The sequence below is a fragment of the Rissa tridactyla genome, chromosome 4 (genome assembly GCF_028500815.1).
Source record: "Rissa tridactyla isolate bRisTri1 chromosome 4, bRisTri1.patW.cur.20221130, whole genome shotgun sequence".
Classification (NCBI taxonomy): Eukaryota; Metazoa; Chordata; class Aves; order Charadriiformes; family Laridae; genus Rissa; species Rissa tridactyla.
Genome location: NC_071469.1, coordinates 82,685,232 through 82,710,410, shown reverse-complemented (window position 1 = coordinate 82,710,410; position 25,179 = coordinate 82,685,232). Strand labels below are relative to the sequence as shown.

The 25,179-nt window shown below is 37.7% G+C and overlaps 1 protein-coding gene across 2 annotated transcripts in view; it reads left to right on the top strand.

Annotated features, from left to right (window-relative positions):
- Positions 1-25,179, top strand: part of LOC128908058 (neural-cadherin-like) — a 77,366-nt gene that overhangs the window by 32,785 nt on the left and 19,402 nt on the right. For both annotated transcript variants that reach the window (XM_054197559.1, XM_054197557.1), the window contains exons 5-21: positions 284-395; positions 1,559-1,808; positions 4,694-4,836; positions 9,204-9,376; positions 10,333-10,501; positions 11,260-11,430; positions 12,368-12,540; positions 13,185-13,352; positions 13,948-14,197; positions 14,297-14,424; positions 15,298-15,484; positions 16,234-16,377; positions 17,841-18,124; positions 18,640-20,251; positions 22,048-22,141; positions 23,326-23,510; positions 23,724-23,953. In XM_054197559.1, the coding sequence (XP_054053534.1) occupies positions 284-395; positions 1,559-1,808; positions 4,694-4,836; positions 9,204-9,376; positions 10,333-10,501; positions 11,260-11,430; positions 12,368-12,540; positions 13,185-13,352; positions 13,948-14,197; positions 14,297-14,424; positions 15,298-15,484; positions 16,234-16,377; positions 17,841-18,124; positions 18,640-20,251; positions 22,048-22,141; positions 23,326-23,510; positions 23,724-23,953 (4,473 nt within the window). The remainder of the gene's footprint in view (positions 1-283; positions 396-1,558; positions 1,809-4,693; positions 4,837-9,203; positions 9,377-10,332; positions 10,502-11,259; positions 11,431-12,367; positions 12,541-13,184; positions 13,353-13,947; positions 14,198-14,296; positions 14,425-15,297; positions 15,485-16,233; positions 16,378-17,840; positions 18,125-18,639; positions 20,252-22,047; positions 22,142-23,325; positions 23,511-23,723; positions 23,954-25,179) is intronic.

Here is a 25,179-nt window from a genome sequence, read left to right as displayed (position 1 = left end):
TTTAAATTAGTAATAGGAAATAATCAACGGGGATGAAAGGTGAGTGCTGAATGTTGCTGTAGAGGACTGAGACTTGGCAAAGCCTAGTATTTTGGAATCTAATATTTCAACGGTTCTCAGCAGGAAAAGAGCAATCTAAGAAAAATGGCTTATCCTATGTGCTATAGCTTCTGAAGACCTCAAGGATGTTTTTGGGAAATTCTTCCATCCAATATTTCTAGAGCAATGAAGTAATTGCCTTGATTCACTTTGTTGTTTAACATTTCCCTCTTTTCCCGTTCAGGTTTTGGTTGTAATCACAGATGTGAATGATTGTGCCCCTGAATTTAATCAGTCAATTTACAGCAAAGTTGGTGTTCCTGAAACAGTTACTAGGACAACTGCACTTCTACAAGGTTAGTACTTCTGAAACTATTTGTTACATTCAGTATAGGTATTTTTGTTCCTCCCACTAATTAGAATTCAGTTCAGAAGGCAAAATTACCCGCCCCAGCATGGGTTGTTGCAACTCTCTGAAGGGGAATGTCACGTTGTAGAATCGGGTCATCATTATTTGCCACTGCCACAGCCCAAAGAATTTTGGGGGATGGGAACAAGACTTCAGTTGTGGTTGGTATTATGGCAGCAGGCTTAGAGTAGCAATCTTGCAACATTCCTTTTTTTGACGGAAAGTCAAAAGAGAGTGATGTTGGATCAGAAATTGTAGACACATCAGCTTACCTTCTCTGCCCGACTTTGAGTCCTATGTGGGCTTGCTCTAGGGAATACTGCTCTTTTGCCTTAAAAGCCTCTTGCATGGTTTAACTGTTGTATGTGAGGTTTTGTTTGGATGCTTGAGAAAAAGAATTTGCTTCTTCCCAGTGTTACCAATAACTTAAGCTTTAAATGATAGCGGTCTGTAAATTATGTAAATTTTGATTATGTAAACCACAAAAATCTTATATTGAAAATCTTCATAAAGAAATGAGCAGGTCCTGGCAATAAAACAAATTTATGTCAACTAAACAGTTGTAGAAGGGCCTTATATTAATCTTTAACCCTTACATAAACTTTTTGTAAATCTTGAGAGGCAAAAGGAAATTAAACTACAGGAAAATTTCTGGTCCTTAGTAAATAGGATTTTATAACCTCCTACTGTTCTAGTTAGTGATTTATCCTGTACTAATGGTAGTCTGTTGGTTACTATTCTGGTAACTGTGCTTTTAATGTAGGTTTTTGTAGGTTATGGGTAGAATCTGACAAACACATTAATTTAACTTGCATCAGTTGAATAATATATGTAAATATTTCATCTTTAATCACACAGGGTGTGATCTGTCTGAGTGATCTTAAGTCAGCAGTATAGCAACTTTTTTAAAGCGACTTATTTTCAAGTAGGGGTTAGCTCAATAAAAAGCATAGAGGATAGCACAGTTTTATGAATTATTTCAAGCAGCACATGCCAAGGCAAATGCTGTTACAGTTTTATACTACACGCTAGTTCTCTTGTTAAAGTACTTAACATTCCAATTCACAAACTTTGATCTACACAATGTCTTTCTCTTTTCTCTTTTAATAGTGACAGCCACTGACTGTGATTCAAAAGAGAATGCCGAAATGCTATATTACACTTTGAGTCAAGACTTCAGTATTACTTCTCATGGTACTATTTTTCCGGCAACACAGTTAGACTATGAGCGACCTAACCATCTTTATGAGTTCATAATCATGGCTGTAGATAAAGGGGAAGAGCCAAGGACTGGAACAGCAACTGTTAGGATCCATGTTTCAAATGTCAATGATGAAGCACCTGAATTTTCCCAGACAATGTAAATACATATTCTTAAAACTGTGGTATCTTTGTCTTTTACTGTTGCTTTTTTTATTTTGGTTGTAAGGCTGATCCTTACAGAATGGTAACTGGCTTCAGTTCAGTCAAATCTGAGTTAGACTGACAAATGTGGGATGACTTTTTGACTCTGAGATGCTGTTACTACTGGTAAAAAAAAAAAGAAGAAAGTTTAAGTTTCGTTCTTAATTTTAAGGTTTAGGCATACTTTTAATGTATAGTAGGACTTTTATATCTAGGTAGATATGGGTAGTATGTAGACAGTCTCTTTTGACAGATCTTGCACTTACTTTTTTTCCAATATGTACTGAAAGAGAGAGGAGGTGCAGTAATTTCAGATTATACATTTCAAGAGGATCCCTCCACCACCAAAAGAAATCAAGCAGAAAAAGCAGGCAACTCAGTGTTGTCCTTGGCCCTCATCGGGACTACATGGTGGAGTTTTGCCTCATAATTAGGCAATTTAAACTTAGATAGAGTCAACAGTCCGCATCCCTGGTTTATAATCATTGAAGAAAAACGCTTAGATGACAGAATCCTAAATGACTACTGAATTATAAAAACCACAAGAGAAATGTCAATAAGTGGAGTTCACTTAATTTCACTTAGTCCCATGCCCTACAGACTCTACTATTTTCTCCCCCTCCCCCTCCAAAGGATCAGTAAACATTTTTCTTCCATAATTGCAGCTCAGAAGCATCTGAAGCAATATCAAAAGTACTCATGGATTTGCATTAGAAGCTTAATAATGAAATTCCCAATCGGTTTCTGTATCAGCTTTCTACTCTTAAAGTAGAAGTTGCTCGGAACAAAACCCAGGCAGAGATTTCAGTGGTGCTAAGCCTGTGGTCTAGCTGAACAAAACATCAAAGCTTTCTGACAGTCCCCATTTTACATAAAGGTAACCTCTGGCTTCAAAATCTTGTGCCTTCCTTTCTTTCATAAACATTGCTTAGGAGATATGGCTTGGAAATAGTGATCTTTTGTAAGTTCTTATTGGATCTCTGTGCATTTTCAAATACTAAACCAGATTAAGTTTCTCACTCTTCAGATGATGCCTATTTTTTGTATATTTATTTGTTTTAATATTCGGAGTAATTTAATATTTATCTTGTATCTGTTCCTAATTTTTAATCAGAAATGATGTTCACAGTATTAAAGATGCTGTGAACATCACTAACAAATCGGAAGCAGAAAACATAGTTAAAAAAAACCAACAACAAAATCCTTTCAGCTCTTGTATTTAAAGTTTACTGAAGAATTTGGTTAAATTGAACACAATTTTAAATTACCAAACATGCACAAGAAGCTTGTCTTTTCCCTGTACAATAGCAGGGAAACTGCTATTGTATATATGTATAGATTGGCAATGGAATTGAGTTCAGCTCCTGGAATTCAAATTTTCTCAAGTTTTCATTTAACCAGGTTAACCAGGCTGTGATTTTGCTTTATCTTTCCAGTTATGAAAAAAATCTTGAACCCAAAGATGAATTTCAGACAGAACTTAGTTGAAGTTTTCTGTGAAATAGATTCATCACAAATACCCATAAATTAGGTCCAGTTGAGAGACTAGTTTGCAATTAATGTTATGTTCTGTGGCAGGCTAATACAAAGCAAGATGATGATGTTGTCCTTCTAGCCCTTTGTTTAAATAGACTTACAGTGCAGTATAAACTTGTGATTCCTTGCCACAAGCTTTCTTTCATCACAGTTATTCTGTATCTCAGTTATGAAATGCTTAAGGCTACCACTCTGTTTCATGTTGTCAGTTTTTACTTTCTCCTTTTTAGGAGACCTCTTCTGATGACTTGAACTCTTCTATCCCTGTATCTCATGTTCAAAATTATCAGAATTACTGTTCATTTGCTTTCCAAATGCAGAACTAAGACAGTGTCCTGAGGGTTGTGACTGAGCTGAACCAAAATAATTTACTTCTCTTACTTCATTGTATATTAAACTGGGGGAAGAAAAAAGCTGTGTCTGTGAAGGTTTTGATATAAACACATATATCTAGACAGCAAAAGCTAAGGGAGAGGTTTTCAGTGCATCCATTTTCTTTGAATTTTTTCCTATTCTCAGCATACAGAAGGTGGGTCCATAAGCACTCTGAACCCAGTGACACATATGTGTTTATCGATATTGTTGGATACAGCCAGCTGTAGTTCATTCTTATGGCTGAGCTTTGGGATATCTACTATGGACAGGTCTGTAGTATGCTTAGTCTGGCCTATGCTCAATCCAGTCAGATGAAATAATAAATATTTGGGACTTTGCTAACCGGGGGGCTTTTCTACTCCAGAGAGCGTTAAGCTTAGGCTGATAATGCCTCTTAAGAGCTTACAATTTCACTGATGTGTCTGGACTTGAGAGGAGATTTTTGTAAAACTGACATTATACACATATCCTCCACATCTGATTCTCATCTTAGTTCTTCTGGTGCAAAGACTACACTGAAAGCATTTTGACAGCTTGTGTCAGAAAGTATGCTATCACTAGCAATGCTTTAACTTAGTGAATGTTTGCTTTGATTCTGTGAATCATGAAACTCATTCTTTAAAATTAAAAAAATAGTGAACTCTGCATTTAGTCCAAGTCTTGTTGCGAAGTTAAACTTCAAAGCTTCAATACTGCTGAAAGTTTGCAGTGGAAATCCATGGGAGGTAACAACAGAAAGACATGAGTGGTTGGATAGATCATCAATACTATCATTTTACTGGTTAGCAAAGAAGCATCTTATCAGTGTAATTGTATTAATAAATTACAAATCTGCAGTACCCTTTGTACAGGTAATCAGTAGGCATTGTAAAACATAGTATTATTTCCTGTCTAAGTTCATAAATGTGTTTTCATAATTTCTTTTAACAGCTACAGGAGTTTTGTTTCCGAAGATGCAGGCCCAAACACACTGATTGCTACAGTTAATGCTGTTGACCCTGATGGAGATGGTGTGACATATGATATTCTGTCTGGGAATCAAAAAGGAAACTTTGTTATTGACCCTAAGAAAGGTAATAATATAATAGGTCTTTGCTGCTGCAGTCAAAATGTTGATTCTGGTGTGATGCAGCTTGAAGTCGGCTTTCGTTAGGTAGCAATTATAAAAACTGAATAGCATATGTTATTTTTGAAGCTACTACTAATCTAATGGCGTGGCAGTTGGCACGGAAGGGAGCGCAGGAAATGTGTAGTGACCTTACCAGCTCAAGAGATGAGTTCAATTGGTGGTCGTCTCCCTCTCGAAAGGAGCTTAACTACTATGGTATCCACCCAATGCAAAGCCATGTCCTTTGTACTTGGCAGAATGGATGTGGCAACTCAGACTGTGGTCCCATGAAAACATATAGCCATCCAGGTCTGGGGCTGCAGGGAGTGCCAGAGCCCTTTGCTGGTAAGAGATGGCAGCAGTGAGGAGAGTGGTGTGAAGTGTGACTACATGGATGATGTGCTCAGGCTGGTGGCAGAACTACGAGAGGAAGTAGAAAGGTTAAGGAGCATCAGGAAGTCAGAGAAAGAGATAGACTGGTGGAACCATGCTCTGCCCTCACTGAGACAGAAACGGGAACAACCACCAGAGAAAAAAACAAGATCAAGGAGATCCTGTATCCTCCCACCACCAGGATGAAGGCAGTAGCTTGAAGTAGAGGAGCAAATGGAGGCAAGTCCATGGCTTGGGCCCTTAGTCTGTTGCTCTGAGATGTGCTGGGTACACTGCAGCACACTTGAAGTCTTACAGACATGAACCAGGGACTCCTGAGGTAATAGGAGCCAAGAGGGAAACACCAGTGAAATACCTCAAAGGAGTTAAGGGGTGTTCCTGTAAGAAGGTGACGCTGCTGACAGCCCTGCTGAAGTACCTCTACACCAATGCATGCAGCATGGACAACAAACAGGAGGAGGTGGAAGCCACTGTGCTGCTAGAAAGCTACGACCTAGTTGCCATTACTGAAACTTGATGGGACAAATCCCATGACTAGAGTGTGGCTATTGATGGCTACAAGCTGTTCAGAAGGGACAGGTGAGGAAGGAGGGGTGAAGGCATTGGCCTCTAAATCAAGAAATGGATAGCATGTGAAGAGCTGTGTCTGAAGAATAACCATGAGTGGGTGAAAGCTTATGGGTAAGAATTACAGACCAAGGCAACAAAGGGAGCCTTGTGGTTGGTGTCTACCACAGGCCGTCTGATCAAGGGGAGCCTATTGATGAAGCTGCCTTACTCCAGCTACAGGAGGCATCACAGTCCTGTGAGAGGCCAGCACAGGAGGTTCTTGTCCTTCTGGGGGACATCAGCCACCCCGACATCTGCTGGAAAAGCAACACAGTGAGCTGTACGTAATCCCAGGAAGTCCTGGAGTGCATTGAGGATAACTTCTTAAGCCAGGTTGCTTAGAGAGGTGGTAGATGCCCTGTCCCTGGAAACATTCAAGGCTCTGAGCAACCTAATCTAGTTGAAGACGTTCCTGCTCGTTGCAGGAGGAGTTGAACTAGGTGACCTTTAAAGGTTCCTTCCAACCCAAACTATTCTATGGCTCTAATTTAAAAAAATGCAGGAAAAAGATGCAATTGTTCTGGACTCTTATAATGTTAAAAAAATTATATCATTTTCCTAAAAGATTTCTATAATTGACCTGTCTTACTTGTTTGTTTGCTTTCAGTCAGTAACTTCATAGTAGAGAGCATTATTATAGGTTACAGGTAACTTAATAGAGAACATTATTATTGATAACAGTGTGATATTCCAAAGTGTTAAACAAGGATTGGAGTAAATTTGAATCTAGGAAACTGTTTTCAAATTTGCAGGAAGAAGGGGCTATTCTGCAGGGTAAGGTGAAATGGGAGTCAAGGGTGACAGCAAGGCAGGCAGGGGCAAGGATCTCACAGCCTCAGACCATCCTGAGCAAGAATGACCTGAGATGCAAACCTGGTTCACCCAACAAGCCAGTGGTCACCAGAGAGGCCTGCAGTGATGGGCAGGTCTCAGGTCAGGCTGGGAAGCCAAGTCGGCAAGACAGTGTCAAGGTTAGCAATGTACATGGCCAGGTACAGCACACCCCCAGGGGATTAAGCGCAGCCCCCAGGACATGGGGCAGAGGCCACTGACAAGGCTTGTGACAACTAACTGTCTGATCTAGGGTTAGCCAGCTGCATGGTGTTGGAGCTGGCCTGAACATGGGCAGCCAAACCCAGGGAGCAGGAGGAAGAGTTTGCAAGGGCTGTTGGTGCATTCAAAGCTTGATATCCACCTGCTGCAATTAGCCAAAGATACTATTAGTAATCAAATGGCCACGTGAGGAGAAAAAGCAATAGGATGAGAGTTCTGACTGGAATAGTTTTCTTTGTGCAACTTTTTCGGTAACTCATTTTTTAACTGGCTTAAAGTGGACATTTGCGGTTTTAGATGAGGCTTTTTTCCCTGTGCTTATGTCTATGTCCTAATTATGCATGTGTGAGCAACCACTTCCTAGCTGAGTTTGCTTGTGTTGTACTGACGCAAAATGATGCCTTTGTAGGTAAGTGTTTGTTTCATTTAAGGACAAAGCCATTTATGTGAGCAGTGTTATTTACTCAAGAATACTGAGAAAAAAAGTAGTGTGGAGAATACTTCACAGTTTAAGTCATTTGTTCTGAGATACCAGTTTTTACATCTTTTTAAATTCTTTTCAGCAGTCACATATTTTTAAAGCCCCAAAGGAAAAAATCCCACAACACTGGTGTCCTCATTTAAATAAAAAAATAAAAAAAAAATTGCACAAGCACACGTCATCTTGGTCTGGCATATCCCTTTAAATTAATAGAATTTATTTGCTAGTCATTGCTTGAAAAAACAAAAGAGGATATTTTGAGACAGAAACAGGCAACCAAATTGAAATCCCATTGAAGGATTGAAGTACCTTAATTAACTTCAGTTAAACAACTTTCTATTTAACCGATTTTGAACTGCAATCAAAATCTGAACTTGTATTTTTCAAAGCACAAGCACATTGAATATATAGGAAGGAGTAAGCCACCCTAAGTTTTTCCTTCTCTTTATTTCATAGAGTTCTTAATTTCAATGCAAAACATGTTTTTGCACTATTAATGTTAAATTCTGTAATGTTCCCAAAAATATGGTCTGCAGGTAACTTGCAAGTGTTGAAGCATGAACATGAATTTCTTGAGAGCTCCTTTTGTCCTTTCTGACTTAAAAATAAGAGTTGTATGTTCCAGAGTTAAATTTCTAAAGGTACTTCGGCACCTGAAGAGGAACAATTGTTTTAAAAGTGTCTAATTGCCACAAGGGTAGTATATGTGATGCTTCTGAAAATCTTTAAAGTGCTCAAAGAATCTTAACGTTTGATTGATAGTTTTAATATAGATAATCATGTATATGTACTTTTATACTTTTTTACCAATTAATTTTTATAGTCTTTGACACTTACTTTTAGAAACATTAGGATTTTGTTTTTCAAAACACTTTTGGGCTTTTGCTGCTTAATAAACCAATAAAGGTTGATACAGTGGCTTGCAGCATTTTCTTTTCAGATATGATGTCAGGGGAATAGTCTGTACCTCCTTGTCGCAGAAATGCCAACGTAAAGAGGAGATGTGTCAAAAATAAGTGCTTCAGCTCAAACAATACATTTGCAAGCAAATTGAGTGGCACTGATGCTGTGACAATCCTCTGCTGTAATGACAATTGCTATTATGCCTGATGAATAACAGAGGTGATTGATGGATAATGGGGCAAAAGAATGACAGCTTCTTACTGCATGGTCTCAGATAGCTGTAGTCTCTTTTCCTTTTGTGGCAAATCTTTCATACATCTTTCTCTGACAGTGCCTTTGTGTCCCATCCAGCAGGGTGTATCATTTGGGTGACTTGGGAGAGCAGCAAAATACAGGTTTCTGAAGAGATGCCTATATAACTAAATGCTGCTATGAAGCAGGAAGGTAAACTTGTACTAGTTTCAGTTGAGTTAGCATTGGTAGCTACAGCAGTAGACATGGTGACACATGCTTCATCGCACTAACGATACAGGAACATAGCCAGGCTTGCTGATGGGGCTGGTGCAGGTTAAACAGAAGTCTGCCATGATATTTCTCTGGATTTTTTTGTTTTGTTTTGTTTTTTTTTTCTGCAGCAGATAGACTAGAGCTAGTATGTGCAGGTCAGCTGAGTTGTAGCTGTTGTCTTACTTAGCTCTGTAGGCACACCTGCAGGCAAACCTGTTGTGCTATCTTAATTTTGTTTTAATATCAGACTGCATTAAAAATACTATAGTTAGTTAAAGTCTAGCAGCCTTGTGGTTTGTTGTCATGCTTACTAGTGAGAAGAATAACAGTAATTTGTTAATGTAATAAAACAAATAAAATCCCACAACCTATTGTTGTTTTTACAGGGCTAGTTAGACTTCGTTCAAGTCCATTTCCTAAGCTGCAGGGGACAGAGTATGTACTTAATGTCACGGCTACTGATGATAACGCCTCTGGAGGGCCCCATTCTCTTACAAGTACTGCCCAAGTTGTTGTGAAAATTGATGATGTCAACAATAACAAACCTGTCTTTCAGAAGGTAAATATACGAGGCCATTTGTATTAGATACTGTGGTAGATGTTTAAGACTGTGTTGTCACTGCAAGTGGTGCAGCAGATGAGCTATTCAGGAAGCGGTCTGCTTTCATCTCTCTTTGGGTCCTGATGCTGCTGTTCTCTCCATGTTTTCCATTCCTCTCCTAGGACTTGCAGGGTTGTTCTCTTGTGTCAGATCAGCTCCTGTGAGCTCTGTCTCTTCCCTGACCAACATCTCATCTCTGGCATTTTAGGAGAAAAGGTTGAATGAATAACTCTTGGAGGTTCATTGTGACAGATGTGAGAAGGAATCGATAGGTATAGCTATCTATGCAGTGGGCTTGTTCCATGATATTCTAAAATACCTCTCTAAATCAAGTAGGCTTCTTTTGATGGTTATATGTCTGGAACTGATGAAAGACAGAACAATGAAAGTGTTTTAGCTTAATTTGTAAAGTACTGTAAAAAATAAATGCTTGAAGATGTTTTCAGAATGTTAGTTCATATTAAAGATCTATTATCTAAAAATTTCAAGTTTGATGCTGATGGCTAAAATGTTGATCGGTAATGTTGCATATTTTCAAAAGTCAGTGACTATTCATGTTGGTCTTGGAAATCCTTTGTAATCTGTCCTTGACAAAATTACTTTGTGTAGAAATCTTTTTTATAAGATTTTTGCTAATATAGAAAAATATTTGCAGTTGGAAGTATTGCAACTGTAACTTTTTCATTAGTTGGAGACGCTCAGTGGCCTCATGTTGTGTGGTGTTTGTATAACAGCAAAATAGCAAGTGAAGTCTGTAAATTAATCATGGCACAGATAAAACATTAATATCAGTGCATGTGAAAGGAATTTTTTTTTCTTTTTTTTTTTCTTTTTTTTCCCCCTCTAGTATATCTTTAAATCAAATGCCACAGTAAGTCCTTGATTTTTCTTTTTTTTTCCCTCCCCTCTCTTAGTGTCAGTATTATCGGGAACATGCTTCTGTATTGGAAAACCAGCCTTCAGGGACAGTAGTACTGCAAGTTGAAGCCACTGATGCTGACGAAGGAGACAATGGTATAGTGAAATATGGCTTGATTCACAGAGGTGGTGTCCTACCAGCATTTAGCATTCATCCTGACACAGGTAAAGCAAGTATCAGAACTAATACTGGAATATAGAAACCACTTTGTTATGCTAATGGAAAAAAAGCTTAAATAAAATCTGAATTTGTGCATTTTCATTGAGTTTTTTGTTAGCAGACAAAATATAAACTGTATTAACTACATGAAAAAATATTCTCCTTTAATTTTGTACGTGTCCAATACTAAACTAGAACTGATGTTTTCCCTGAGATGTGGAAGTTCTTCTGTGTGAAATAACTTTTGTGTCTTTATATCTAGATTTAAAAAAAACACCACGTTTTAAGTGCACATTATCTTGCAACATTGCTAATGGCATATAAATGATTTATTCAAATGATGGTAACCTTAAAAACAACAAAGAGGCGAAGTCTTGGAAGGCCAAAACTAAATTCAGGCTGAACTTCTGGAGGAGAAAAGACATGGAACGTGCTTTTGCCCTGTATTTACTGGCCTTCAAAAGAAATATTTTTTTATACACTCATTCTCTTAAAGTTAGTTTGGGGCTTACCTCCATTTCCTAAATTTAAGTCCAAGGTGTGTAGATGTAAGTGTGTATGAAGTTCGTATCTGCCTGAGCAGTACCATTTAAGCTGAAATTGTTAAATCTTGTGATTGGATCCTTGAACTTGAAGTTCACATTATAGGTGTATTTAGCTGTTGCATTGTATTTCAATGTATTGGCAGACAAATAAACATCTAAATGCAGAATATTGTCAAATGCATAGTATTTTAACTCTCTGGTATTTAATTTGTTTTCAGGAGTTCTGACAACTGTTCAGGTATTTGATCGAGAAAAACAGAGGGAATATCCTATCACTGTGACAGCAACAGATCAGGCAGCGGAACCGCTCATTGGAATATGTCAGATAAATATTATCATCCTGGACCAAAATGACAACGATCCCAGATTTGAAAACACCCGCTATGAATGTAATTGAGAGTCATTGGATAGAATTTCGGTGCCCTGAGTGTGAGCTTACCTGATGTCTAAGATTTTTGGGTTTTGTCTTTCTTGGCAGTAGATCTTGTGACCAACTAGGTGATTGCAGCTAGAGACGCACTTACCTTAATTAATTGCAGAATTGTTATTCTGTGTAATGCTCAATGTAACAAGTACAGTCTTGACTCGTAGGCCTTCCTGAGTGTTGTTACAGGAAAATTCCTTGAAACAATAGCCATGTCAGTATCTTTCCTCACCTGAGTAGAGCAAGCCTCTGTGGTGCTTCACAGAGATGTGAAAGTTGTAATAAGCATGTGAGTGTACAGTGCTGAGCACTAGCTGTATCCTTTGTTTTCTGATTAATAGATTTTTGTCATAACTTTTGATTACATACTTTTCCCCATTTGAATTTCATCTTCTGCATTGTTTGTTGTTTTACCTTTCCTTCTTGGTTCTACAAAAACCCCTTCCTGTTTATGGATAAACACCCAGAGGCATGTATAATATTAATAAAAAAAGGAAGACTGATAATTCTCAGTTGTACCAAAACCTAGAAAGTAGTTTCTGACAATGTGACCCTTTTCTTCTGGTTTTATGCAAGGAATTAAAATTCCATTTATGTATATTTCATACAGAGCAATTAGTCCCTTAGTAAAAATACAAGATGGAAGAAAAAGTAGTATCTTATTAGAAATGAGAATTACAGGTTATGAATATGATAATACGAAGTTCAAGTGTGATCTATAGCTCTGGAGTGATACCAGCTCTTTAAAATATTCAGTTTGATTTTTATGGCCATTGTTCCAAGGAATATAAAGTTATAGCTTCCATACATTATTACTTTAGTATTTCTTCATTTCTTAGTAAGGTGTTCATGGTACTTTAGTGAATTAATGATCAGTTTGAAATATCCTTTCCTTACATTAGATTTCCTAAGAGAGGATACAAGAGTTGGGACCAGCTTTCTTCGTGTTGCAGCCCATGATGATGATTACAGCTCAAATGCTGCCATTACGTATTCGATAGCAAGTGAAGAACCAAATTATTTACAAATTAATCCTACCACAGGCTGGGTGTTTGTGAACCAACCCATATCTCAGGTATGGCACTTGCTTTCCTTTTTAAGCTGGCTATCTCAATACAACCTAGGAGGGACTAAGGTCATGAGTTTGTCCTTACCTCCATGTTACTCCTTCACATTGAAGGATCAATACGTCATGTTTAAATTAAACATGAGTCGAAGGCTTTTAGCAGATGAGTTTGGCTGTGAATTGCATGTAAGCAAGCCCTGCTTTCAGCTGGAGAGTAGCAGCTGACAGCACTGCCCCTCAGCACTCTAAGTAACTGACAGACAAAACTTTGGTGAAGGTGTATCCTTTTAATATATTTTCTTTATTGAATCTAAGAACCCTAACAAAAACTGTTGAAAGGTAAGCTTAAGAAATCAGGGACTCCACCAAGTGGAATTTTTTTGGTTTTGTTTTAAACTTTGTGTGAAATTTGCTGAGATTTATTGAGACAAATAGCAACATTTTCCAATGATCTTAAGTAAAGCAAATAACAACCTTGCACCTACTTCCTATTCTGAGCTCAGTATTGTGCAGTTGTGGATGCTTTCCTTCTATGCAGGTCTTCTTAAGTGTGCTTTTAATTTTATGTATTCATTTATTTTTTTTGGGGAAAAAAAAAGCTCATCGGAGCCCTGATCAAAATCCTCTGTAACAAAATCTTTTTCACTGTTCAGAGGTCATCTATAATTCGAGAGATTATTGCTACAGATGGGGGTAATAGAAGCAGTAAAGTTGAACTTGCAGTAACTATTACCAGTGCCAAAAACCAGCCTCCACAGTGGGAAAGAGACAGCTATGAAGTTGTTATTCCAGAGAATACTACACGAGATGCATCAGTTTTGGTAAGGTTGGGACAAGCTCGTTTATCTGTCTATAGCTCTAAGGCTATAGCATAACTGAACATTGCTTATTTGCTTAAATATAGTGAGCTTTTATAACAGTTTTGTGTATCGTACAGACCAATGATCTGTTGTCAGTTTTCTTAGAAACGCTAATGGTAACCAGCATTTTTGCTCCTATTTATATGTGTACAACCACCGTTTAATTTCTTTCCCATTTGGATAACACTATAGGTGTTCCAATTTTTTGACTGCTGCTGCATTACTTGAGGTGATTATTGGGCTTAAAGTACTTAGAGTTGTTCAGTTCAATTGCGTGGAATGAGTAATCCAAACAGCTTTATGAAGTAACTCTAAAATACGTATATTTAGGATGAAAGAGTGAGTAACCAAACATATAATGACTGGTAACCTTTGGCTGCAGCTGTTTGTGGCCTAGAGATGCATCAGGCAGGGTTAAGATTTGGTATCGAGAAGTTCTTGTCCTAGTGTTTTCAGTTGAGAGCTGAAGATCTGTGAGAGTCAATACACAAAAGCTTTTAGAAATGTTGCTGTACTTATATAAGTGTTGATTACGCAAACTTTTTGAACTGTGCAGACAATCAAAGCAACTTCTCCCCTCGGTGATCCCCGTGTGACTTACAACCTGGAAGAGGGACTTGTTCCGGAGACCAACATGCCAGTTCGTTTTTACCTGACTCCAAACAGACATGATGGTTCTGCTTCAATCCTGGTAGCTGAGCCACTAGATTATGAAACAACAAAGAGCTTTCTGCTGAGGGTTCGAGCACAGAATGTTGCTGCAGTTCCTCTGGCAGCATTTGCTACGGTCTATATTAATGTAACAGGTGTGTAAGCTGTTCAGAGACGTTATAGTATAATTGTAGTACTTTTTCTTCTTTAAAGCTTAATAATTTTCTCTTTATGTGCTCTTTTTGATGTTTTAGATGTCAATGACAATGTCCCATTCTTTACTTCATCTATTTATGAAGCCTCAGTAACAGAGGGAGCTGGTGTTGGGACGTTTGTTGTTCAGGTCTCCGCCACTGACCTTGACCTTGGTCAGAATGGTGAGGTAAGCAAGTGGGGGCCTACATCTTCAGTGATGAAAGGTATGGAATAACTTCTGTGTGAACAATGGCTAAATGGACTAGAAGTCTTCAACCTAGAAAAAGGATGACTAATAGGGAAGCATGATATGAAATATAGTAGTTAATGACATGTTTCTCTGTGTTGCTTTGTGAAAAAAGCAACTAAAACTAGTAGGTGTGAGACAGAAAACAAAGAATAAATATTTATACAGCCTGCAGTTCAGATGAAAAACTTGCTATAGAATGCTCTGGTTTGGAAAGGTCTACATAGATCTACAATGTGATTGGATAAATTAACGGAAGAAAAAATGTGTTAAAAGCTTCTGTGAGTTGTAAATCACTGGGGACACTGAAAACTGAATCCTTAAGTAACGTGTCAAGTTGGCACCAAAAGTGGAAGTATTCATTACTGATTTTAAAAATCGAAAGTAGACATTTCCCTAGAACAAGAGTGCAAGCTGAAGTCAAGTGCAACAAAACATATACGTAATAGAGACTAGAACGTGGTCCATGATACTGAGCAAGTTCAAATTCAGCTTACCGGTGGCTATTATATTAGTATCTGCGATCTTTAGCTGAGTGCTGTTGCACAGGCACTGTGCGTGGACTAGAGAACATGAACTAGAGAAATCAGGAACTGATTAGACAAGACAAATTTATTTCCATTTACACATTGGCAGTCAATATGCAAGGAAGTTACCTGACTTTAAACTAGATTGCTCAAACTGGCAGTTTTACCCAGTCTCAGTCCTTGTCAAGTTCTCAAACACAAGACTGTTCTCTTTAAGCACTTAATTAGTTGTGAACTGTCCAACAAAAAGAATGTCTAGATTAACAACTTCTTTTTAATCCTTCAGATAACTTACTCCATGTTACATGACAGTGGCAGAGACTACACATATTTTCGCTTGGACTCACAGACAGGCTCAATATACACTGCTTCAGTGTTTGATAGAGAGGAGAAGGGGTCCTATCTTCTAGAAGTCAAGTCAGTAGATGGCTCTGAATCAGCTCGACCTGGAAAACATGGGAAGCCAAACTCTGGTAAGAGTCAGATGTCTGTAACAAGCATGATTTTACCTGGATTTATCTCTGAAAACAGCAGCTCTGAAATGCAAGATTAAATATTAATTTCCTTTTTTTCAAGTGTACTTGTGAAAGAGTGTCTGTTGTTTTGTTTTTGTTTTTTTGCTGTTTATCTGTGCAACAGTTGTGTCAGAGCTAGAAGAGATATTTTATGTGACGATCAGCCAAGTTTTTTGTTCTGAAATTAAAAGAAAACTAGGACTTCATAGTTAGAGTTTAGAGAGTAATTCCTAGCTAGCGAAGATGCACCTATTATCTGTAGGATGCAGATCTTTGGGTAGCGGAGGTGTTTCTCAAAGCACTGCATATGGTACTGTATTCAGTCAAAAGTAATTATGAAGTATGAAGCAGGAAAGTTCAAGATAGAAAATCTCATTTTCAATTGACGGCTGTGCTTAAATAAAGAATTAAAATTTGGCTTTTGTGGCTTCAGGAGAAAAAGTTATGACTAAAAACTGTACAATTGCCATATTAGGCATCAGTTATTCACATATTATCTGTTTAAACAAATTGAATGCGACATTCATTTGATATCCAAGTGCTTTTGAGTAATGTTGGTATATGTATTGTCCACAACCCTAAGGGTTTGTTCCTGTATTGTCTGCATATTCTTCTTCATTTAATGTGCAGCTAGACAGTTTAAGGAATTGTAGCTGACAGAAGTGGCACAGCTGAGTATTTTAATCTCTTGTTTCTTGTCTCTCTAGACACAGCCTACGTGCGCATTTTTATCAGCGATGTGAATGATAACAAGCCTGTCTTCACTCAAAGTGTCTATGAAGTAAATGTGGATGAAGACCAGGATGTGGGCTCGACTATCATTACAGTCAGTGCTAATGATGAAGACGAAGGTGAAGTATTGGAATTCCCCATAGCTGTGTCTGAAATATTAATGAGTTAATTTCAGCACACCAAGACATATTTAGTGGTGTTAGAAAAGAAAATGTCTTTTTGTCTCTAGATTTTAAAAATTCTGTAAGTGTGAACTGATTGGACATGAACATTAGTTCATAATGGAGCTGTGAGGCCTAAATCAAATAACTTATTTTAGGAGGCAATGCATTAATGTGGGATGATGGGGAATAATTTCTGTGCCAGCAAACACAAATTTATTATAGATTATTTCATTTTCTTACAAATGGGCACCAATAAAAATGTCCTGGTTAACTAGAATGAATCAGACTTGATTTCAGTGAGATTCATTTGCTTTCTCTATGGACAGTATAGTTGTATTGTTCTGTCTTTTTTTTGGGTACACATTCTCATATTTGAAACTGGACTTCCTAAATGCATATGAGTCGTCTTAGCTATATTGCTTTACCTACAAATCAGTGAGGAATTCAGCCATAAGTTGGGTAAAATTAAGTACATAACCAGTGCTCATAAATGAGGGAGGGAACGGTACAGACTTCCATCTTTTGGCCATGGTCCACTATTAATTTGACTTTGTTGTATAGCGAAACCACACTTTTGTTGCCCAAGTCCCAAAAGACCATTCTGTCAGCGTGTCTGTGAAGTGCAAGTACATTCTGGTTACATTTGATTCCCAACCCACTCAAGGAGGTTGATGCAAATGTGGCTAATTTGTACTGAAGAAGGATTTACCTACTCAAGGAACTTTTAGTTTATTACGTAGGCTGCCTGTAAATCTACTCTATAGTGTTGGATCAGGAGACCTGATGAGGTGGATACACTTCATTTCTGTCTTCTTAATAAAGTAAATGATCAAAGATGTAGCTATGAAAGAAGGGAAGAAGAGAAGAACGGTAATGTGAAGGTAGAGCTTGCAGAAAGGGTAAAAGGTTTTTACTTTTCTAAAACCATCAGCAAATTAGTACTGCATCTGGAATTTTGCAAAGTTCTGTTAGGACTATCTCCTGTGGCTTGATACATAATTATCCTGTTTGTTGATAATGTCTGCATAAATGAATGCGAGTGCAGAATGGTTCTATGGTATGAAGTACTTACGATAACTCATTCTTACATGCTGGATATTAGCAAATAAAAATTTGGTTTTTGGTCCCATAACCTTGGCCAGTCATATTGACCCTTCAGTGAATTTGAGGGATCATAATTAAAAGCAGAATTAATACTTCATTGCAAAGACACGTTTTATAATTAGATGCAAATTACAATTGGACGTACCAGAATTGAGAATGCAGCTATGTCAGGTTACTTATCAGCATATTTTAAAACACCACAAAACTATAATACCAAAAATCTGTTATTGTATGATTTGTACTTCATCTTAACATCCCATGTTTTAATCTACTTCAAGAAATGTGTGCTTTCTGACACTGTTGGTAATTGACAGGAACAAATGCTAAATTACGGTACCAGATCACAGCTGGAAACACAGGAGGAGTACTTGATGTAGAACCAGAAACAGGAGCTATTTTTATTGCCCAACCACTGGATTATGAAGAAACAAAAATGTATGAGATTCACTTGTTGGCCTCTGATGGGAAATGGGAAGATTATGCAGTTATCATCATCAATGTCATGAATAAAAATGATGAGACTCCAGTTTTCTCTATCAATGAATACTATGGAAGTATAATTGAGGAACTTGATGGGTTACCAGTCTTTGTACTTCAGGTAGTGTATGCAGTTTTAGAGATTATAATATATCAATGAAAGAGCACAGATTACTCTGGTACAATAATGTTAATAATAATCCAGCACAGATATATTTACGAAATTTAGTTTTACTGAGTTTTGTTGTCAGTGGAAGAAGAGAAATAGACTTTTATGGAATAGTAATTACAAAGATAGTAAGTAGGATAAGCAGGATGGATCGTTTGTGATCCTAAAAAGCAAATCATTAACATTTTAAAGTAGGTATCAGAGTAGCATAATAGAATACCTCTAAAAATATGAAAAAAAAAATTTAGTATTACAATATTTACATTGTTATTGTAGTGCAAAGCGTATTTATCTACACTGAATTGTCCCTCAGCCACCTTTCATTTGACATTCATTTTGCATGCATGTATTAAGAGCATGTCATATACTTTTGCTTGGACTCCTTTAGACTGTAGCAGCATATGGGATATAATGCCATAATTGTGTATTTTATAATTTCTATGTTTTTGTTTTCAAAACTTTTTTAGGTTATGGCAAATGATCCTGATAATAATGTGGATGGAGATTTGAGATACTCATTGCATGGGCATGGTGCAGCTGATATTTTCACGATAGATGAGAAAACGGGCAGCATTTACTCACATAAGATGCTGGATCGGGAAGAGAGAGCACTGTGGAGATTTGTTGTGTTGGCTACTGATGAAGGTGGAGAAGGACTTACAGGATTTGCTGATGTAATTATTAATGTGTGGGACATAAATGACAATGCACCCATGTTCATGTGCATGCCTGATGATTGCAACGGGAGTGTCTTTGAAAATTCTCCTGCAGACACATTAGTCATGGAAATGGGTGCAGTTGATCGTGATGATCCAAATGTAGGTCTTAATGCTGTCCTGACTTACAGGATAACAGAGAATGTAAAAAATGAGTTTGGTACTGACATGTTTAATATCAATCCCAATACTGGTACAATCCATGTAGCGGGGGGAATGCTAGACAGAGAAAGGACTGAAAATTATTTTCTTACTGTTGAAGCAAGAGATGGGGGAGGGCTAACAGGAACTGGCACTGCCACTATCTGGATTGCAGACGTCAATGATCACGTACCTAAGTTCACAAAAGAGATGTGGCAGGCGACAATTCCTGAGAACAGTGCCATCGACTCAGAAGTTCTGCAAGTGTGTGCTACAGACGCAGATGTTGGAGAAAATGCTGATTTAATATTCAGTATCATCGGGGGCGACCCAGATCAGAAGTTTTATATTGAGAATGACAAAGAATGGCAATGTGCCACTATTCGACTGAAAAAAAAATTGGATTTTGAGAATGCACATGAAAAGCAGTTTAATCTTACTATTTCAGTGGAAGATCTTGATTTTTCTAGTATTGCAGTGTGCCTGATTGAAGTTGAAGACTCAAATGACCACAGCCCAGTTTTCCTTTCTCAGTTTATTCAGACAAGCCCTTTCTTTGAAAACCAGCCTATAGGTACTACAGTAACCACAGTGAGAGCTACAGACAAGGATTCTGGTTTGAATGGGAACATTATGTATTCTATAAAGTCAGATTCAGATCCTATGAGGCAGTTTGCGGTTGACCAACACGGTCACGTGATTGTGGCAAATACACTGGATCGTGAAGTCATTCAAGAATACAGCTTAATCATACAAGCTTCAGATCAAGGGACACCAGCCCGCACTGGGAGTGTAACAGTTTTGATTAACTTGCTTGATGTTAATGACAATGGACCAAAGTTTGAGGCACCATACATGCCTGTAGTTTGGGAAAATATATTGAGGCCTGAAATAGTGTATATGAACCATACATCAAAACTGCTTCATGCATTTGATCCAGACAGTGAGGAAAATGGGCCGCCCTTTACATTTTCATTGCCACCAGATTATCAGAATTCTTTGGATTTTTCTCTTACTGATAACAGAAATAACACAGCAACTGTAACTGCCTTGAGGTCCTTTGACAGAGAAAAGCAGAAGGTCTTTCATCTGCCGATAGTTATAACAGATAGTGGGATTCCAGCTATGAGTTCTACAAACACCCTAACCATAACAATTGGTGATGAAAATGACAACTGCCATGAATCTGGCCATAAGGAAATCTATGTGTACAGTTACAAAGGTAAGTGCTATCTGGATATTATATCAGATTCATGAATATAGCACAGTTTTACACATAATTTCTCTCTTGTAGTTCCTAATTTGTTGTTTTTTGTTGTTTTTTTTTTAAATGGTTTACGTATTTTGAAACAGAAACTTCAATTCTGTAAACTACTATATCAAGTGGAATGAGTAAAGTGTATTTGCAAAGCTCAGACATTAGTGTGTAAAAGATCATCTATGAAAAAACTGTTAGCTGCAAACAAGTATACATTGCACTTGCAAAAAAGCAGTATTTTTATAAACCAATAAAATCTGTTTTCCATTCACTAGTTTTCACCTACACAGAGGAGAAGTTCTTTGTGTGTGCACACATGATTCAGAAAGTCTGATGCTGAGAGATCTGGACATGGCAGAACTGAAGCAACTTAGAGAAACAGAGGTTCATAGATGAGCCCTACACAGAATTGTAGACCAGTCGCACCCCTGCTGTGACAGCCACTGTTTGGCTGAGCGGGATAGAAATCTTGAAGAGGGAGGTTTTCTGCTGGCAGAAAGGATCTGAGAGAAAGCTGGGTTAGTGCTTTTTTAGGAGAATAATCTGTGAGGTGCAATAAGTGGCTGCTTCCTAGAACATGTAGACTTTGAACCAGAAAAAAAAAAAAGATGCTTTTCTGGGTGTGTTGAAGTGGTGCACAGTCTCTAGTTCAAGAAATACCAGCAGGAGAGCTGCTCTGTGGTAGCAGCCACACTACTATGAGGTTTAACATTGTAGTGGGAGAGAACAGAGCCAATGTGTCCATTAAGTGAATGCTTTACGTTTTCTCATCGGAGTGGTTTAGCAGATGATGAACAGTTTAATAATATTTTCTAAAATTTGTCTTGAATTTCTATTACTGTGTTTTTTTCCTGAAATTACCTGTAAAACTTGACCTTAAACTAGTCTTGGCGGCCCTTATTCAGCATGGTTTATTACGCCTTTCCCCAGATATTCCATTCCAGATAGACTTGGCTATATCTCAGTTATTATTGCAATAGTAGATTTTCTGATAAATAATACAGAAAATTAATCTACAGAAGGTATTTTTGCAATGAGATATTTTTGCTAAATTCAGTACGCCTAAATTAGAAGAAGACGTGACCAGATCGTATCATAGAAATGAGAGAATGAAGTTTGTATGTTGGCTTGGCTCCAGAATTTGGACCTTAAAGATTTCCCACGTTGCCGGATCTTGGCTATGGAATTCAAAGGTCTCCTTTCCTTGGAGTTGCTCCTTTTGCTATTTTAAAACAGGTGCTTGGATGTTCCACTTCTGTGACAGACCACAGGGGTCTAAAAAAAGGGCCAAGAAACTGGCACAGCTTGGTGGCTTCTTGCCCATTTCCATTTCTCAGTCATGTCCCTCTCTCCCAGCTGCACTCCACAAGATGCTCTCCCTCTTCTGCTGGATTCCACTGGTGTACCATTTGAAATAGTAGAGAAGAAATGAAATGTTTGGGGATTAACTACTGATTTTTTTTATTTTTTATTTTTTTAGTCTGAAAATTTTATATAGATTTTTATTTATGTATGATTCTGTTGTTTTGTGTTGTTTTCAGCTTTTCTTCTTTCATGTGACATCCATAGTGTATTCACCTTTCCAGAATTGGCAGAAATCATATGGCAGGCTATGCGTTATTTTAAGAATCTTGGATCATAACCATCACCAAATTGAGCAGGAATCTGAAAATAATAAATGCAGTAATGAATGCAGCAGAATATAAAGTGCACTGAAAAGCAAAAATTAAATGCAGATTTATTATAATTTGTCTCAACAGGAAAATGGCCAACAACAGTGCTTGGGGAGGTGTTTGCACCAGATCAAGATGACTGGGACAATAAAACATTTCTCTCTGAAGGAAAACTGCTCAAGTGAGGATTGTATTTGTGTCAAAATGAGTAATATTTATGCTTCTGTAATTATTTTGCTCACCAGGTATTTCTCTGCGTTCAGGATGTGCATAAAGCTGGGGTTATTGAGCGTATTAAGGAATGTACCTTCTGAATGCTCTTTTTCTTTTTTACTTGGGTAACTAGATATTAAGAAATTAACGCATGAAATATTTTTTCCAAGGGAATGCAGGATCACACCATGATGTTGATTTTTAGTCAGATGTCATCATTAATTTATTCTAAAATGTGGATTCTGTATGATCTAATTATAAAATAGGAAGAGTTTTTTAATAATTGCCCTCAAATGTTAGAGTTGATGGAATACAAATCCCAAATTTAAAAGGGCAGAATGGAATAATTTCATCAAAAGAGGAAGGGAAATTGGTGATCTCCACTGGTGGCTGAATTTACAATTGCATGCAAAACACACAACTCTTAGATTAGTGGAGTTTTTTCTGTCAATTGAAATGTTGAATTGGATCCTTAATTCCTACTTATGCATTATTTGTTCATATCATAAAGTAAGACGGTACATAGCATAATTGTGTTCTGTTCTAAGTACAGAAAATGGAAGTGAAAATAAATGTGAATTTTTGTCTCTGCTGTGGATAAGAGCTTAAAACCTTTATGTAGCCCAAAATTAAAGACTGACTTTACGTCTGTCAGCAGCCCTTGGGCCTATTTCCATATTCGGAGGTTACTGTTCCATACTAGTGGTCATGGAATATTTCCATTATTACTGATTACTGTGCCTTTGAGGTGGCAAATGAAGATGATATCAGAGATTTCATACAGACTTTATCCTGTTCCAGATGGATAAATTAGCATCTGGAACAACTTTGTGTGGTTTTGTCACTTTCTGTTACTTACCTCATAGACCTGCCCAGGATGACTATTTCGAACCCTGTGGTTCAACTCCGCACTGCTTTTATTCAGGGTTGGGAAAGTCTGTGGATTTGGGAGTGCAGAAACATCTTTTTATATGCTCTGCAGATTGTCATTTCTGAATTAAGGTGTTTCTGTTGCTTTTCTGAGGTTGTTTGCTAATTTCCATAAGTTTTGATCCTATAGCCTTTGTAGTAACATTTAAGGCCTTCTCAATTATGTTAATTAAGTTCTCAATTTTGATTTATTAAGTTTCATAATTGAAGTTTTATGTCTAGGTCTTTCAGATTAAACCAGAGGACTGGTTCTTTGATGATGGTGGATAACACTCCTCAAGGAATATACAACTTAAAAGTTAGAGTTTCTGATGGAGTTTGTCCTGATGTTATATCTACCGTACAAATCCATGTCAAAGAGCTGGAAAATGAAGCCATACAAAACTCAGCCACCGTGCGTCTATCAGGTTAGTTTTATTTGCTGGTGAGACTTTAGATAAACTGCTTCTAAAACTGAATGATTACGTGATGTAGATGTTATTGTGTCAATACTTGATTTGCTTATCACTGTAGGGCAGTTTCTGTTATGTTTCCATATTGTTAAATAAGAAATAAATTGAGAAATTAGTCTGTGGTCTCCCAGTATTTCATGTTTATCTATTTTTGAATCCCAACATCAGATGTCACAGCAGAGGAGTTCATAAGGAGAGATGAACATGGCAAAACGAGACATGACAAGTTCAAGGAATTCCTAGCAAAAATGTTACCTGCTAAGCTTAGTGATGTCATTGTCTTCAGTGTGATGAACATTGATGGAAAACAGACAGACGTAAGATTTGCAGTCCGTGGTGGCTCGGCATATTACAGACCTGAGAAACTGCATGCTGAGATGGCAGCGTTTAAAAATGAGGTATATTCTCTAGGGTTATCATGCATCTATGTAATTCACCCAGATACTGAGTTTGCAAGGTGTATATCCCAAACCTCAGTGGAAGAATATGCTATATCTATAGATAAGGGTTTTTTTGCTTCACTCAGGACAAAAACACTCGTCAAGCAAGTGCTTAATAAAAGCTTTCTCCCTTCTCCTTAGTCCCATACATACAATTATATGGTTGTACTAACTTCTGATTCAATAAATATAGCCACATTTTAGTCGCGGAAAGATGGTTCTCCATTCTCATCATGGTACTGTTGCCTGTGTTTTCTCCAGTCAGTGTTTCATTGTGTAATCTATCAGACTTTTCACAATATGAAATCAGAAGAATCCCTAGAAGCCAAAGTGGTAATATAGTACAGAGAATGTCTTGAAAATGACAGCTTTTTGGATGTTGCAGATGGTGATGGAAATTCCCAAATCATCAGCTTGTGGTTAGACACTTACAGCAGAGGCTTGATGCCACCCAGATGGAAATTCTACTGTACAAACAGATGACAGTCTCTAGTAAAAGTCCTGCTGGTTAGGAGATCAGTTACAGCAGATCAGTGAGATGGAGGCAACCAATTTTGTGATTGTATTTAACTTGCCAAAGGACAACTTTAAATACAAAGTGACACCCTCTCCCAATTTTTTTTACTGTTATAAGGGGAAAATAGATTTGAATGTAAGATGTTTTCTTCCCCTTTCTGATGTTCCCTAGCTGTCCTCACTTACTAGATCCTGCATGCCCTCTAACTCAGTTATGCCGGCACATTCTGTCTTGGCCCCGCTTTTATTTTCTGTAGTCCTCCAGATTTTGGCTTTGCTGAAGTCCTGCAGGTGCTGATGAATAGACACTAAAGCTGCTGCCTTGCACAAAGGCAAGGTGCCACTGCTGGGCTTGTAGCTTGCTCTGGACAAGGCAGCACTTGCTGGCATGTCATCTGTGGCTATGGGGACATATTTGAGTTTAATACATGGTACATCTTCTGGAGGATTTTTCCCTGAAGAGAAAGCAACACTTTCCATTTGTGTGAATATGGTAGGGTCTGCCTGACTCTGGGAACCAAAGAGGAGTTGTGTGGATTATGAGAGTCTTCCGAGTGACCAAGTAGGAAATACCAGAGACAGACAGTATTCATGAAGCATAACTACTGCTTTTTTTGCATATTTATTGAATTATTACAACAATAATACAGAAAATCGCATAGATTTCA